The sequence below is a fragment of the Gavialis gangeticus genome, unplaced genomic scaffold (genome assembly GCF_001723915.1).
Source record: "Gavialis gangeticus isolate Ggan-Ray unplaced genomic scaffold, GavGan_comp1, whole genome shotgun sequence".
Classification (NCBI taxonomy): domain Eukaryota; kingdom Metazoa; phylum Chordata; order Crocodylia; family Gavialidae; genus Gavialis; species Gavialis gangeticus.
The window spans coordinates 22,127,162-22,140,903 of NW_017728993.1; the positions used below are offsets into that span (position 1 = coordinate 22,127,162).

General features: G+C 43.1%; 1 protein-coding gene across 1 annotated transcript in view; it reads left to right on the plus strand.

Annotated features, from left to right (window-relative positions):
• TRABD2B (TraB domain containing 2B) overlaps window positions 1-13,742 on the plus strand; it is a 568,857-nt gene that overhangs the window by 472,695 nt on the left and 82,420 nt on the right. The window contains exon 6 of the mRNA XM_019528309.1: window positions 13,283-13,373. Coding sequence (XP_019383854.1) covers window positions 13,283-13,373 — 91 coding nt within the window. The remainder of the gene's footprint in view (window positions 1-13,282; window positions 13,374-13,742) is intronic.

Genomic DNA, 13,742 nt, shown 5'->3' on the forward strand with positions numbered 1-13,742 from the left:
GCAAGTGCTAAACAATTGTAGGGAGAGAGGCAGTCGCATGCAAGGAAAAAATGAAGGAGAAGGCCCCGGGGAATTGCTTGATGTTCAAAGTGCTGCACTTTTCAGCCTTTTATGTTTTATTGCTTTACTTCTTCCAATGACTGTGTCCAAAAGCAGCTATGAGTCACTGCCTCACAACTGCAGAGAATCACAGCATCAAACGGGACAGGAAAATGATTTCTCCATCTGCATTTGAAAAGGGGGTGCATGCTGTTCGGGGGTTGTTATGAGGGCTCAGTTTACAAGACCGCTGCACCTCATATGCACAGAAGTGCTTTTAACGCATGCTTCGGGGCCTATTCCCCCAGTGAGGATAAAGAATAAGAGGACACCCCACCCCCCGCCTCTTCCCTTAATAATACTACGATATTTTAGTGCAAAATATCATGGTAGTTCTTGTTTCTTTTCTCTGACTGAGCTTTTCTGGACAAAGACCAGGGTGAAATCCTGTGCATTAAACTCATGGCTGTGACAGGTTCAAATTAGCTTTAAATATTAAGAGGTCCCAGCTATACCTGCAATGTGTTGCTTCCCCACTACAAGCTTCCCTCTATACTCCATATCCAGGAGCTTGCCAAGAGGCCCTCCAAGTACAGCCTGATGATCATCTTCCACAGTGCATGTACTGGGAAAATCCTTGACCATCAGGAGCTGGGGTTTCTAGAGCTCCTTTGTAGCACTCCAGCCTGGCATCAAGTGGCACAAGGAAGCAGAGAATCAAGGTGCATTAAAGAGATTCACGGGGCTTTTCATGAGTGTGTGCTGGCAGGTGTGCAAGCTCGATATGGGAAGAAGGCAGATCAAGAATAGCAGGGGGTATTAAACATTAAATCACACTACTCAGATGTGCTGGCCTCTGTATGGTGGGGGGGATACGTGGAGAAGAGGAGGACATGACTGACTGGCCTATTGTAGTTGGAAAACTTGCACTGAATTCACTCCTGGTTTTAATCTGTGCCATTCTTATTCTTACATACATGACACTAGAGCCCAGAGGCCTCAATCAAGCTCCATGATAGTAGATGGCATGAAGAAATGATGCTCTAACCCTATATTTTTTGTGAGCACCCAACTACCTCATAATAAGAGGAGAAAAGATGTCTGACCATCACCGATCATTCTGAACTCAGTTGTTGGCCAATTTTCAAACCGCTAATTTCTTGCAAGCGCTTTTGGAGCATTTTATTGACTTACGTTTTCTCCCTCCAGGTTAGAAAGCAGTTGTAACATTTCAAAGAGCTGAAATTTTAAAGAAACCAAAAAAAAATAAAAGCATGAAGTGTTGAGAATTTATCACAGTAATGTTTCCTTGTTCTTCTTTTTCCACCTGCTCTTCTGCTGTTGGGCTGGGACTGAATTGGTGGTAACAGTGAGGTATCATGGGAAGAGAAATGCCTTTGCTTCGGCGCTCTGAGCTCGACATGTTTGCGTCAGGGCCAGTTCAGATGCTGTTCATACTGTCTGCTTCAAACAAAGTTTGAAGGAAAACTCAGGGAAAGCTGCTGGGTTTCACATTGGAACCATGTGGAATCCCAGCTGCTCCGGGAGGTTGACGTGCAGTCGTAAATCTATCTTGGTCTTGGGCCCAGATTCTCTAAGTGAGAGTCTTAGCTTCAGTGGAACTGTTGGCGAACGCGGTCTGGAGTTGTGAGTTTGTTGCGGAGCCCAAACCAAAGTGAACTTTGTTAGAAGTTAGAGTTCATTGACAATTTTTTTTTCACAACACATTTTCCTCCCGTCCTTCTGCCCTGGGCCAACATGTGCAGTCCACTTTTTTTGTTTTCTTTTGACATTCGCACTCTGACGCAACACTTCACGGAAAAAGTTAGGTCAAGAGGAAAGCCCATTTTTAGACCCAGGTGCCCAGCCCACAAAGTCTGCACTAGCATTAAATCCTGTCTCCCTCAGAGTCCATGAGTGTCTTTGGCTTTCGTTCAGGGCTATTTTTAATTGCAAAGGGAGGTCTCAAGGGAGGTAATAAGAATGAAGTGAAAGAACTTCAAGGCAGCTGAAGCAACTCCAATGCAAAAATAGACTCCAAAGATGGAATACCATGAGGAAAGATCAAGATACAGCACGAGATTTTAAGGAATGGCATTTCCAAGCTAGAGGATGCATTAAAAATGTATCATAGAGGTAGAGTTAAAAATGGAACAACACAATGGTGAAGTTTCGAAAATCCAGTGGGTGTTACATGCAATAGCATGGTATTTCTCTGACGCTATAAACATTCACCCTCTGCAGATGATAAGGTAGACCCATTTCAAATTGCTTATATTCAGTATAGATGACGGTAAATACACAGCATCTGATTTTTGTATGTTAATGCATTGCTTCATACTTACAAAGTGTAGCAGCAGTAAACTGGGCTGTGCCAAGTGCACTGGAAATCAGTGTCAGAGAGAAGCAGGAATAGAGACTGCAGTACAGCCCAAGGTCTAAATGGCAACAAAACGCTATACACAACGTCTGATTCACCGCGTGGAGAATGTAAAGAATTGAGACCTCCCGACACAGTTTACATTGGCCCTTTTTATGACTAATTGTGCAGAAAATAGCTCTGCTTGTAGTGTGCATGGAGACAGTTCAGGTTTCTGCTGTGTGTCAGCTAATGGCCTAGCAAGACTTTTTTAGCACAACTTCAAAGGCTCCGGCAATGGAGGCCCTTTGTAAGGGAATTATCTCGTGCTCCTTTGTACCATTTTATCCCTCTAAGCCACAGAACAAAGGATCCTGAACTGAAGAGACAAAGTAATTTGTAGTAGATCTTCAGACCCAGATAAAGCACATAACATTTGCTTAAAAAACATTCTTACTTCCCCTGCCATCAAAACAGGATTTTTTGTGTATAAGAGCCCATGCCATCATTTAATTTCTTAAGGATGAGGCTCTTTGCTGATGCTTGCATGCTGTGCTGATGGGTCACAGTACAGGTCTAAGATAGATAAAAGTGTTAGTGTTTGCATGTCACTAGTAGAAATGCTCAGAAAAATGCTCCCCTCCTCCCTGTACCTGAAGAAGGGTGTTTGTAGCTGAAAGCTTGCAAAGAACAATTTCTCCAACTATTTAGTTCATCTAATAAAAGATATCACATTTACCCAAAGAACCTGGTCTGCCCCGCTCCCCCCCCCCGCCCCCCAGCCTGGACAATTCATGGAAAAGGGGTGGGGGGGACAGTCTTTTGGCTAAATTTTCAGTAAAAATAAATTGTTTTGGGACCAACAGATTCTCAAACTAAACATTTTCAAGCTTTTAGTCAAAAGCCCCCAACATGTTTGTTTTTTAGATGTCTGATTCAAAAGCAAAAAATGTTTGAGGAAAGCCAGTTTCTCTCTGAAGATAGAGAGAGAGAGAGAGGGGAAGCAGTTGTTTTCTCCAAATTAAAAAAAAAGAAAATGCATGATAGAATATTTTCTCACCAGTCCTATTTTCTCTGCTATACAGCATGGTCACTCAGATATCTAGGTCTTCTGGCTCTGATACATGGACTCATATAACCTAACGTAGAGAAATGTACCTTGGCCCCATCAGCGGTAGACCCCTCATACACACACTTCACTGGAACCACAAAACTTTTTACACGTGAATCAGCTCATTAAACTAATTTGTGCCCCAGCGCCAAGTCACTGTACATTGAAAACTTCTCTCCAGCAAGAGCGATCAGCATCAAGTCTTTCAAGGATCTATATATAGCTTGTATCTTCCCACCCATGCGTCTCCTTCTCATCCAGGCTGTTGCCTACAAAAGCTTGCTGAACAAGTTAGTCTTTAAGGTGTCATCCTTAAGATGCTCTGCCTTCTGCCTGATTTCAGATTGACATATCTCTAATGTAGCAGGCTTGATTCAGTAGAGAAGGTCAAAATCGGTTCTGAACATGCACCAACCAGAACAAGTTAACTGGACATTTAGAGCTGCAAAGTATTAATGGATGGCTTAAAAATTTGTACTAATTCCTACTGCAGTTTCTATGGATACTTCAAATACTCTGGGCATGTTTACATGTGCTATTAGCATGCAGCAATGAACCCTGGTGCATATTGCACCAGAGTTTTTTGCTCCAGGGCACACCATTTGAACGCGCACCCAGGACTGCAGCACGTTGTGTTGGGTTGGGAGCCTAGGGGATCAGCCTGCCGGCCCAGGGCCACTCCAACCCAGCTCAGTGTGCTGCGGAGGGGCTGGCTGGGGCATGAGAGTGCTACAGTGTGGGGCTACTGAGTAGGTAGCCCCCATACTAAAGCACCCTCATGCCCCAGCCAGCTGCATCAGCATCTGCATGTCTAGTATTTTCAAGTACTATACTGCTGCCAGGTTTGTTAGTTTACTACAGTCTAACAGCCCTGTAAGTGAGATGTGAAATGTTTACTGTGGAGTTAATTAGTCTACTCTGCAGTAAACAGCTCATGTAGACATGCCCACTATGTGGTAATCTTCTGCATTATCATTTGTCACAAATACAGATACAGCGTTTTAGTTTCATGTATTATTTTCAACAGTTAAGCCTTTTAATTCCCCACCCTGCATTTGTCAGTGAAGGCTTTACAGTAGTTACTTTGTGCTTGAGGATGGAATTACAGCTTAAGCCCCTCTGTAGCAGGTCTTTTACTTCTGCTTTCCTTAGCCTTTGAATATTTAGTAGGCATTCCCTGGGCAGTCAGTATTCTGACCCTTTAGCCTTAGCTTTCAGCAATTGTCACAATAAATTAGGGTAATGGTCTAGGAGGGTTTTTTTTGTCCAGGTTCAGAATGAATGGGGAGTACAGACACAGAAGCCAGGATACCTGTCTGCCATATCTGTGTGCACAAACTTTTCAATAATTATCATTTCCGGAAGCTTTTTACCTTTGATGGAAAGGTTGAGGAAAAATAGCACTTCTATTTTTTAGAGTGAGAGGAGAGCAAATGAAATAAATCAACATTATTATATTCTAAAAAAACCCACCTTGCAACTTTATTTTAAATTGCCCTAAATAAACAACTGGAAGTAGGAAGTTGACATTTTGCAGGAAACTAGAGCCCAGGGCATTAAAATGTTTACAGTGCACTGATTGAATTGGTGCCTGTCCAATGGACTGAGCCACTGAACGTTTTTAAAAGGGATCGGGCTAAGCTGAGAATGTGTGCAACCAGAGAAAGTAGCACTGTATGTACAACCCTCACATTTGCACTTTTAGGGCCAGAAGGAACCATTGTGATTGGCTGGTCTGTCTAACACTAGGGCATTACACCCAGTGACTCCTGCAACACCCACAATTCAAGATGAGGAAGAGCAGGACTTTCAGGAGTTAGACCCAAAGGGCATGTCCCCATGAGTGGGCATGTGTGATTCCCCAGGGACAAACAGCAGTGGCACGATGTGTGCCGCTGCTTCTTGTCCCTGGGGAACACCCGTGTCACGCACACTCTGGTACATGGCATATTGCCCCCAGTGGGGTAGGGGAGACTGGGGCCAGCAACTGTGCTGGACCCAGCAGCCTTACCTGGGGACCTGGGGGCCTTTGGGAGCTGCAGCTGCGGCACTCCTGCAGCTGGGAGCCTGGCTGGCAACTGGAGTGTGACTGGCTGGTCAGGCTCTGGTTTTGGGTGGTGCACACTGCTGCTATGTGCGCTGCCCCACATGGCAGCAGTGGTTTTTTGACCCCAGGATCGCCTCAAGGTCAACCTCCCCCCCCCCCACACACTGCTAATTTTCATTATGAGGAAAGCCTGCACATGTGGCAGGTGTGGTGTGTGGTGGCACAGATGGGTCCGTGGCACTGCATACCACATGCCCTTGCTCATTTAGACATGCCCAAAGGCTCAGTACAAACATTCAAAAAGCCCAAGGTGGAATCAGTCCAAGTTACATGATTTTCTGTAAGCAGCACAATTTGTAATGTCTGTATCTGTCCATGTGTAATGTCTGTCTGTACCTGCTCAAAGACATTACATCCAAAAGTGACTTCATAATCTGACTGAAAAAATTATTTCTCAATAAATTTCTTATTTCTCGACATACTAGTACTATTGTTGCGAAGTCGCAGCATCAACTGTAGTAGCTAAACATAAGAAGGTTTTAGATTTTGACCTATAGACTGACACAAACAGGAAAGATTTAAGATGAGACTGAAGAATAACATTTGGCTGTTATTAATTCTCCATTATCTGTCAATTCTAAAAAGAATCAGGGGGAAAAATGGCCTTGGTTTGAGTTAGATTAGATTTAAAAAAATAAATGTGAAGTGAAAAATTGAAAATATTTCAAGTTGAATAAAATGTTTGGTTAGACATAAAATGAAATGCTTGCAATTCACATTCAACGAAATGCTCTCAATTCACATTCAAGCTCTATGTAAGGTTTTTAATGCTTTTTCTTTTAAAAAAAGGTACATTTCAAAATGAAAAGCAGCTTTGATTCAGAATATCTTGCTTAGAAAATGTCAAAATAAAACATTTGGACTTTCTAATTAATTTTGTTTTGTTGTTGACATCATCTGGCAAAGGATATTGCAATGTTGCCCGATCTACATTTTAAAGCCAAAAGAAAACGGGTTTTAACTGAAAAATGTTCCGATCTCTGCTGAAGAGGACTATTCATACTAGGTTCCTCTCTGAACTGCTTTTTAAAGATCGATATAAGATTATATTTAAATATCAGTAAGTGTGTCATTAAAGGCCCAAGACCCTTTAATGTCAATAGACATTACTTTTAAGTACTTTGGCCATAACCTCAAGAAGTAGGTAACTCAGATTGTGCAGTAATAATGACTATGTCATTCTGGATGTTGATCACTTGAGAAGTATTTTTTTTTAATATTTCAGGTGCCTGAGAGACAGCAATGTCTAGACCTATCTTCCATTAACTGACCAATCTCTTTCTTCAAGATTATCTTTGCTGTTTCTATATTGGTTCTGAAGGGCACAGAGCTCCTTTAGGAGATGATCTTTATGCAAAAACAGCACCATTTCTTGTGCAGGGCTCATTGCTTGCTTTGAAAACCACGTAGCTCTCAAGATCCATTGCAGGTTCTGTTCCATATAGGCTCTGATACCACATGCCTCACCCTAATATCTGAGGGTCTAGTGCATTAATGCATTAGTCTATGTGGATTAGGCTGGCATGTGTTTGATCTCTCACCTTTCGGGGCTGAAATGTTCTGTGGAGTCCCTTGGTAAACATATGAGGTCAAAAATACACCTTGAACCTGTTGTGGGAGGTAGTGAGATTTGCAAGGATCCTTGGGCCCTGGGGCAGCTCATTTTACAGTCCCAAACTGACCACTGGATTAGATTGACCACTGGATTAGATGCATTAAACAATCCATGTGCCTGGCACCCAGGTGAGCTTGACTTACATCACCAAGAATTAAACATTCAGCAGGAGCTCACATTCATCCTCTGCAACTTCAGAGCAAATCTTCAACGCCTCTCAGATACCAGCAGAACCCTTTCCTGATGAAAAATGAAAGCAAAGGGATGAATGGCTGAGCGAATAGTCCGCTGCAATTACCTGTCATTTTCTGATGTGGCTCCACCTCTATCAGGTTAAATCTTTGATAGAGCCTGGTAACTTGTGTGAAATGATTTTCCCGATAGACAGCTTTCTTCGTGATAAAACCCTAAGCCAATGCCAGTATTGCAATGTCTTGGTCTGCTAGAAATGTGGTATAGGAGAAATCAACCTACTGCATGCATCTGGAAACGCAGGGAGAGTGTAACTGCAAGAACTTCACAATTTCTTCTCTGTTTCTCAGTCTCAGTAATACAAATACAGCAAAAAGCACGAACAGATTTACAGCTGTTATCCTTGATGACAGTGTTAATGCAGAAGCCAAAGATGAAAAAGCCACAGTATCAACTCGTGCCTGAATATACTTGAAGGGTTTCAGCAGAGCAGTGTTGGAAAACTTATACTGACATTAACTTGTTACAACTGTTAGGGAGATTTAGGTGTGCAATGTTGTTACTTTTTCAGGACTAAATCAAGAGGTATGAAAATCACAATTTTGGGTGTTTTCCAGTCCCATGATAGAAAGGTCAATGTTTTGCTGGATAAAAAAACAACTTATTGATGCTATAAAACATCTTGGAAATTGATATTACAATCCAAAAAAAAACTAGGTTATTTGATAATGAAATGATTGTCATTGAAACATCTTTTGCAACTATACCCCTGTTTATCCTATGTTCTATTTTCTATTTCTATGGTTCTATTGCAGGATCAGTGCCTCTGTTTGCTCTGGCATTACATTAAAAATCAGGATATGATCAAATCAAGTTAATTGCTCACAAATGTCTTATTGCTCAAATCTCTGAGGGTGTAGCACATTTTTGGGACTGTTCTTGACTTCATTGGCTTTAGTTGTAAGCAAATTAGTCAGGGGAAAATCAAATTTTGATTTTTCTTGAAAGGAAATGGTGGAATCCTGGAACAAGTTATGTCCACAAATGTAAGTTTAATAGTTTAAAGAAAAGTCTTTGGCTAAAATCTATTTATGATGCTTGTGAGTTGCACTAAAAACCCTGCAAAAACTTCATGACACAACCGATAGGAATTAGTCCCCTTTTTGGTAGGCTAAGTAGAGACACCAAAGGAAACCAATGACCGAATTACCCTTGAATCCTTAAATTGTTCTTCCACAGCCTGGGTGAATGCACTGGGACTGAGTCTGTTCACAATTATGGGATTGATGGCAGTGTATCACTAGTGAGGCTGTGCGAAGCTTCGGTCCCTGATTCTGTGGCCAAATGTCCAAATCCAAATCAAATCAGAGTGCCCTTTAATCTCCCTGAATTGAATCAGAACCCTCCAAATCAATTAGGAGAGATTCAGAAAGATTTGGAGATTCGGACACAGACACAGCTTAAAATGTTTTTTCTACAGACCTCTAGGTAGCAGCTGCTCGTGAATACTGTGATGCTGGGGCGCATGAAGCATCCCACAGGAGTGCAGGGGACTCCCCAGCATGCTCAGCAGCAGACCCAGAAGTGGACCAGAAGCACTTCCAGTCCACTTCCGGGTTCAGTGGGGAGCACATGGGGGGGCCCCCCACACCTCCCCGGCTCAGCAATTAGTGCCTCCTGGGTGTGGGGTGAGGTGGGGAGCATCCGGGGTCCCCCTGTGACCAATCACTGACCCAGGGGGGCATGGGGGGCCCTTAGCATGCTCCCCAGTGGACCTGGAAGTAGACCAGAAGTACTTCTGGTCCACTTCCAGGTTTGCCACCGAGCACGCAGGGCCCCCCACCCCACTCCCATGGGATGCTCCATCAGCCCCAGCATCACAGCGTTCACAAGCTGTGCCTGGTACCTCAAGGTATGTCAAAACAACTTTTAAAGCTGTGTGTATGTCTGAATCACTGATTCTCTGAATCAGCATCGAATCTTCAGATTCAGTTGAATCAAATCGGGGACAGTGATCCAAATCAACAAGCTGAATCATTTAGAGCCGAATCTGAATCAAATAGGGCCCGTTTTGCACACCCCTAATCACTAGTATGATTGGAAGGTAGGGCATTGTGTAGGGCTTCTACTGTGATCCACGGTCAGTTTATCCTATGGAAAATATGAAGTCCTTCATTACTGGCACCTCTCACCAGCACTACACTTTGCCTTATGCTCTGTCCTTTGATGTGTAAAAAATAACTGGGTTTTTGATGATAGTTTGAGGTCTTCTAGGGAAGTATCATACATTCTTGAGGCCTGATCTGCTGCCCATTGAAACCAGTTTTCCATTGACTTCATTGTGATATGAATCAGGCCTTTGGCATACAGGAGGCACTCAAAACTCTTTTTACAACCTTTGAGCCACATTCATAAATCTCCCAGCCTACAGAAAGGAGAAGATTCCTCTATTGCCAACTAGAATAAACTGCTTGGGATACTTTTTAGGAGTAGGCTGGTTTTATATGGCAACCAGGAAAACAAGCTAATAAATGAAATATTGAGTTTTTTGGGGGGGTGGGTTATGAACCACAAGTTCTAATTTCCAGAAATGGGAGCTGGATGTCCAGTTAAGTTAGGTAAGGGCTCATAATATGTTTGACTTTCTGGTCTGATCTTTCTTTCTTCTTTTTCTTTGAAGCACCATTACAGGTAAACTCTACCCCTGAAAATAGAAGTGAATGGGTTGCTTATTGAGAATTGGGCTTTGTGTTTCACTTAGTGAATGGTTCATGAGCCAGTTCTAATTTCTGTGAACAGAGTCACAAGAATTTGTTAAATGGTTTAGCAGAACAATTCTCAGCCTGCCCTGTTTTTATCTGCTCACTCTTTATTATGCATTCTTCCTGATTTGCGGGATGTGATAGGCCACCTAAACCACCTGATAAAGTTTCTGTTCCCTGACTGTCTGTTCATTTTTTTTTCAAGTGGTAGAAGAGTATATAGGAAATAATGAATTATGATTATGGTGTCTGTTGGGATGAAATTCCAATACTGTTCATGGATGTGATTTTATTTTCCTGGGTCTCGTGGAACTTGGGGGTTTTATGAGAGCCTCAACTCTTAAAGGCAGGATGTTTCATGGCTTCTGCCATGGTGTCATTATCATTGCATGCCTCACTCCCTACATAGGTGAAATGGCTTGTTCCTTTGAGTGCCTTCCAATCCACAATGCATCTACATTTTAAATCCGGTATTTTAAAGCACATCCATTTGGCATAAGAGCTGAATATGAGCCAGCATTGAGTCCTTGTTGCAAAGAAGGCTAACAGCATCCTGGGCTGCATTACTAGGAGCATTGCCAGCAGATCAAGGAATGTGATTCTTCCCCTCTATTTAGCACTGGTGAGGCCACATCTAGAGTCCTGTGTCCAGTTTTGGGTCCCCCACTACAGAAAGGATGTGGACAGATTGGAGAGAGTCTAGCAGAGGGCAATTAAAATGGTTGGGGGGTTGGGGCACAAGGCTTAGGAGTAGCTGGGGGGATCGGACTCCTTTAGTCTGGAGAAGAGAAGACTAAGGGAGGGATTTTGTAGCAGCTTTCAACTCCCTGCAGGAAGGTTGCAAGAGGATGGAGCTGGACTGTTCTCCGTGGGGGCAGATGACAGAACAAGGAGCAATGGTCTCCAGTTGCAGCAAGGGAAGTTTAGGATAGATATTAGGAAAAGCTTTCTTACAAGAAGGGTAGTAAAGCACAGAGAGGTTGTGGACTCTCCATCCTTGGTGGTTTTTAAGACTGGGGTAGACAAAGCCCTGGCTGTGATGATGTAGTTGGGGCTGGTCCTGCTTGGAGCAGGGGGTTGGACTAGATGTGACCTCCTGAGGTCCCTTCCAGCCCTCCTTGTCTATGATTCTATGAGACCAACTCATTTCTTGACCAGTTTGGGCTAGCAACACTGAAATACACCAATAAGTAGAAGTAAAGTAAAAAAATAAATAAATAAAACTTGGTGAGAAATCATTTTCCCTCCCTACAAATCTTTCCTTCTTCTGTATTGAGATAAAATAAAGTCCTTTGGAGGATTATTTTTAAAGGGGAAAGAGAGCAAGAAAGACATACCAAAATAAGCAATGCCCTGGTGGTAAGAGCATTTATTTATGATATGGGAGATGCAAACTGAAGTCCTTTCTCTGCCAGATTCAGACCACTAACTTAGAAGTGGGTCTGTCACATCTGAGGTAAGTGCTTTGACCAGCTGAGTATTCTGTTTGTTTGGGTTTTTACCCCTATAAATACCATTCTAGTCCAGAAAAATCTTTCCCAGAATAATGTTTTGGCCAGTCTAATATATCCAAACACAAAAAAGTTTAGGTTTTAACATCTTGGCATTTATATAAAACCTTGTGACCAGCTCTGATCCTGAACTCAATCATTTATCCAATTTCTGCTTAAACTCTCATCTCAGGCAGTTTACCCCAGATGGGTCTTAAACATTCAAACAGACAAAAACCCATTCACACAATATTCACAAACACCAGGGAAGAGCACAATCAAACGATGTTGCAGTGGGCACATCTGCAGGAGATACTTTCTGTACATTAGCCTAATAAGCCCTGCACATAGATTACTGCGCAATAGCGTCGTTTTAAAACGTGCTAATAGCCTACGGTGCAGTGTTATTAGGCTAATGCACAGTGGGCTTGTCTGCACATGCATGTATGCTGCTTAAATTTATTGAGCAGTAAATTACTGTACAATGAAAAGGAATAGGCCAGCATCTACATGTGCAGATGATTTGGGACTAAACTTAGTCCCGGGTCAGAGCAGCCAGCCATGTGCCCCTGTGGCCACCAGGGGGAGCTTTAGCCTCTGGCCACATGGCTACCAGCAGTTGGAACTAATTTTAGTCCCAAATTGAAGTCAAGAGAGGCAGCCAGTCAGGAGCCCTGGGGGTGGGCTCAGGCTGGCCCCCTAGTGGCTGGGCAGATGCAGCAGGGAGCCCCCTGGGTTACTGTACAGCTATGCATCTACACGTGTGTTACTGCACAGTAACTAATCAAGTGCAAATGTGATACCTGCATGATATAGGTATCAAATTTACATTCAAGTTGGTGTAAGTCACCATTTTACTGTGCAGTACAGGCATGCACCTGTACATATGCACCTATACTGCACAGTAATTTTGGTTACTGTGCAATAAATACGCTCATGTAGACATGCCCAGTAAGCGTCACAAAATCATGCGCCAGCACTACTGCAGTACTTTATTAAGCAAGTACTAAACTAAATGCACAGTAGCTAAGGCACATTAATGAACATGTAGACATTTCCAATGTTTATCAGAGTATTTGTGACTTCTGCTTCCTCTGAGTAGAAGTGTAAACCTAATAGTTCTAATTATAATCCAAACAGAATATAATCCTGTCTAGAATGAATCCAATTACTACTTGCATGTTTTTTGTAGGAGCAGTTCCAAAATCTGTGAGTAGAGTTTCTTTAGTGTGCGTGTGTGTGTGTGTGTGTGTGTGTGTGTGAATGCATGTGTGCATGATTGAAATTGTGGCTGCATAGGAATAGGCAATAATTTACAGATGCTGATGCAGTTAAATTACTATAGAAGACTTCCTCCTGTCAGTCCTTCCAATCCCCTGACTTACATGGGCAGCACATCAGGGTGTGAGCTGCCTCCTCTCCTGCCAAGGTGGGTTGGGGACCAGGCTGGGAGGAGGCAGGTGTCATTCAGGATTCTGAAAGGATGGGCCCCAGTTGGCTGCTTGGTTTGATTTCCTTGCTCTCAGATCTTGCCATGGCTTTCCAGGCTTGCAGAGGCTTTCAGGAAGAGCTTGAGTGATGTAGCTGTTTCTTCTTTTGTGTTTTAGGTCACTTCCTGGGCAACAACACTGTGATTGATGTGCTGAGACAAGCAGGATTTGAAGTGGAGCATACACCTGCTGGACAGCCAATTGGAAAGTAAGTGCTGTCTTCTTATTTCTCTCCCCCTCTGGCTCCCCGTTTTCCTCTCTCTCTTCCTGTGAGCAAGCAAACATATTGTGCTGGAGTTAGGAGGTGAGTTGCCTGCCTTACTTATAATGTGGGATGAGTCATTTTCGACCTGGAGGGATGTGGGCAGTGGGGTCCCCCAGGGCTCGGTCCTCGGGCCCGCACTGTTCAACATCCTCATCAGCGACTTGGATGAGGGGGTAAAAAGCACCTGTTCAAATTTGCTGATGACACTAAGATGTGGGGGGATGTGGGCACACTAGAAGGGAGGAATAGGTTGCAATCAGACCTAGACATGTTACAGGGGTGGGCGGATGAGAATAGGATGGGATTCAACAC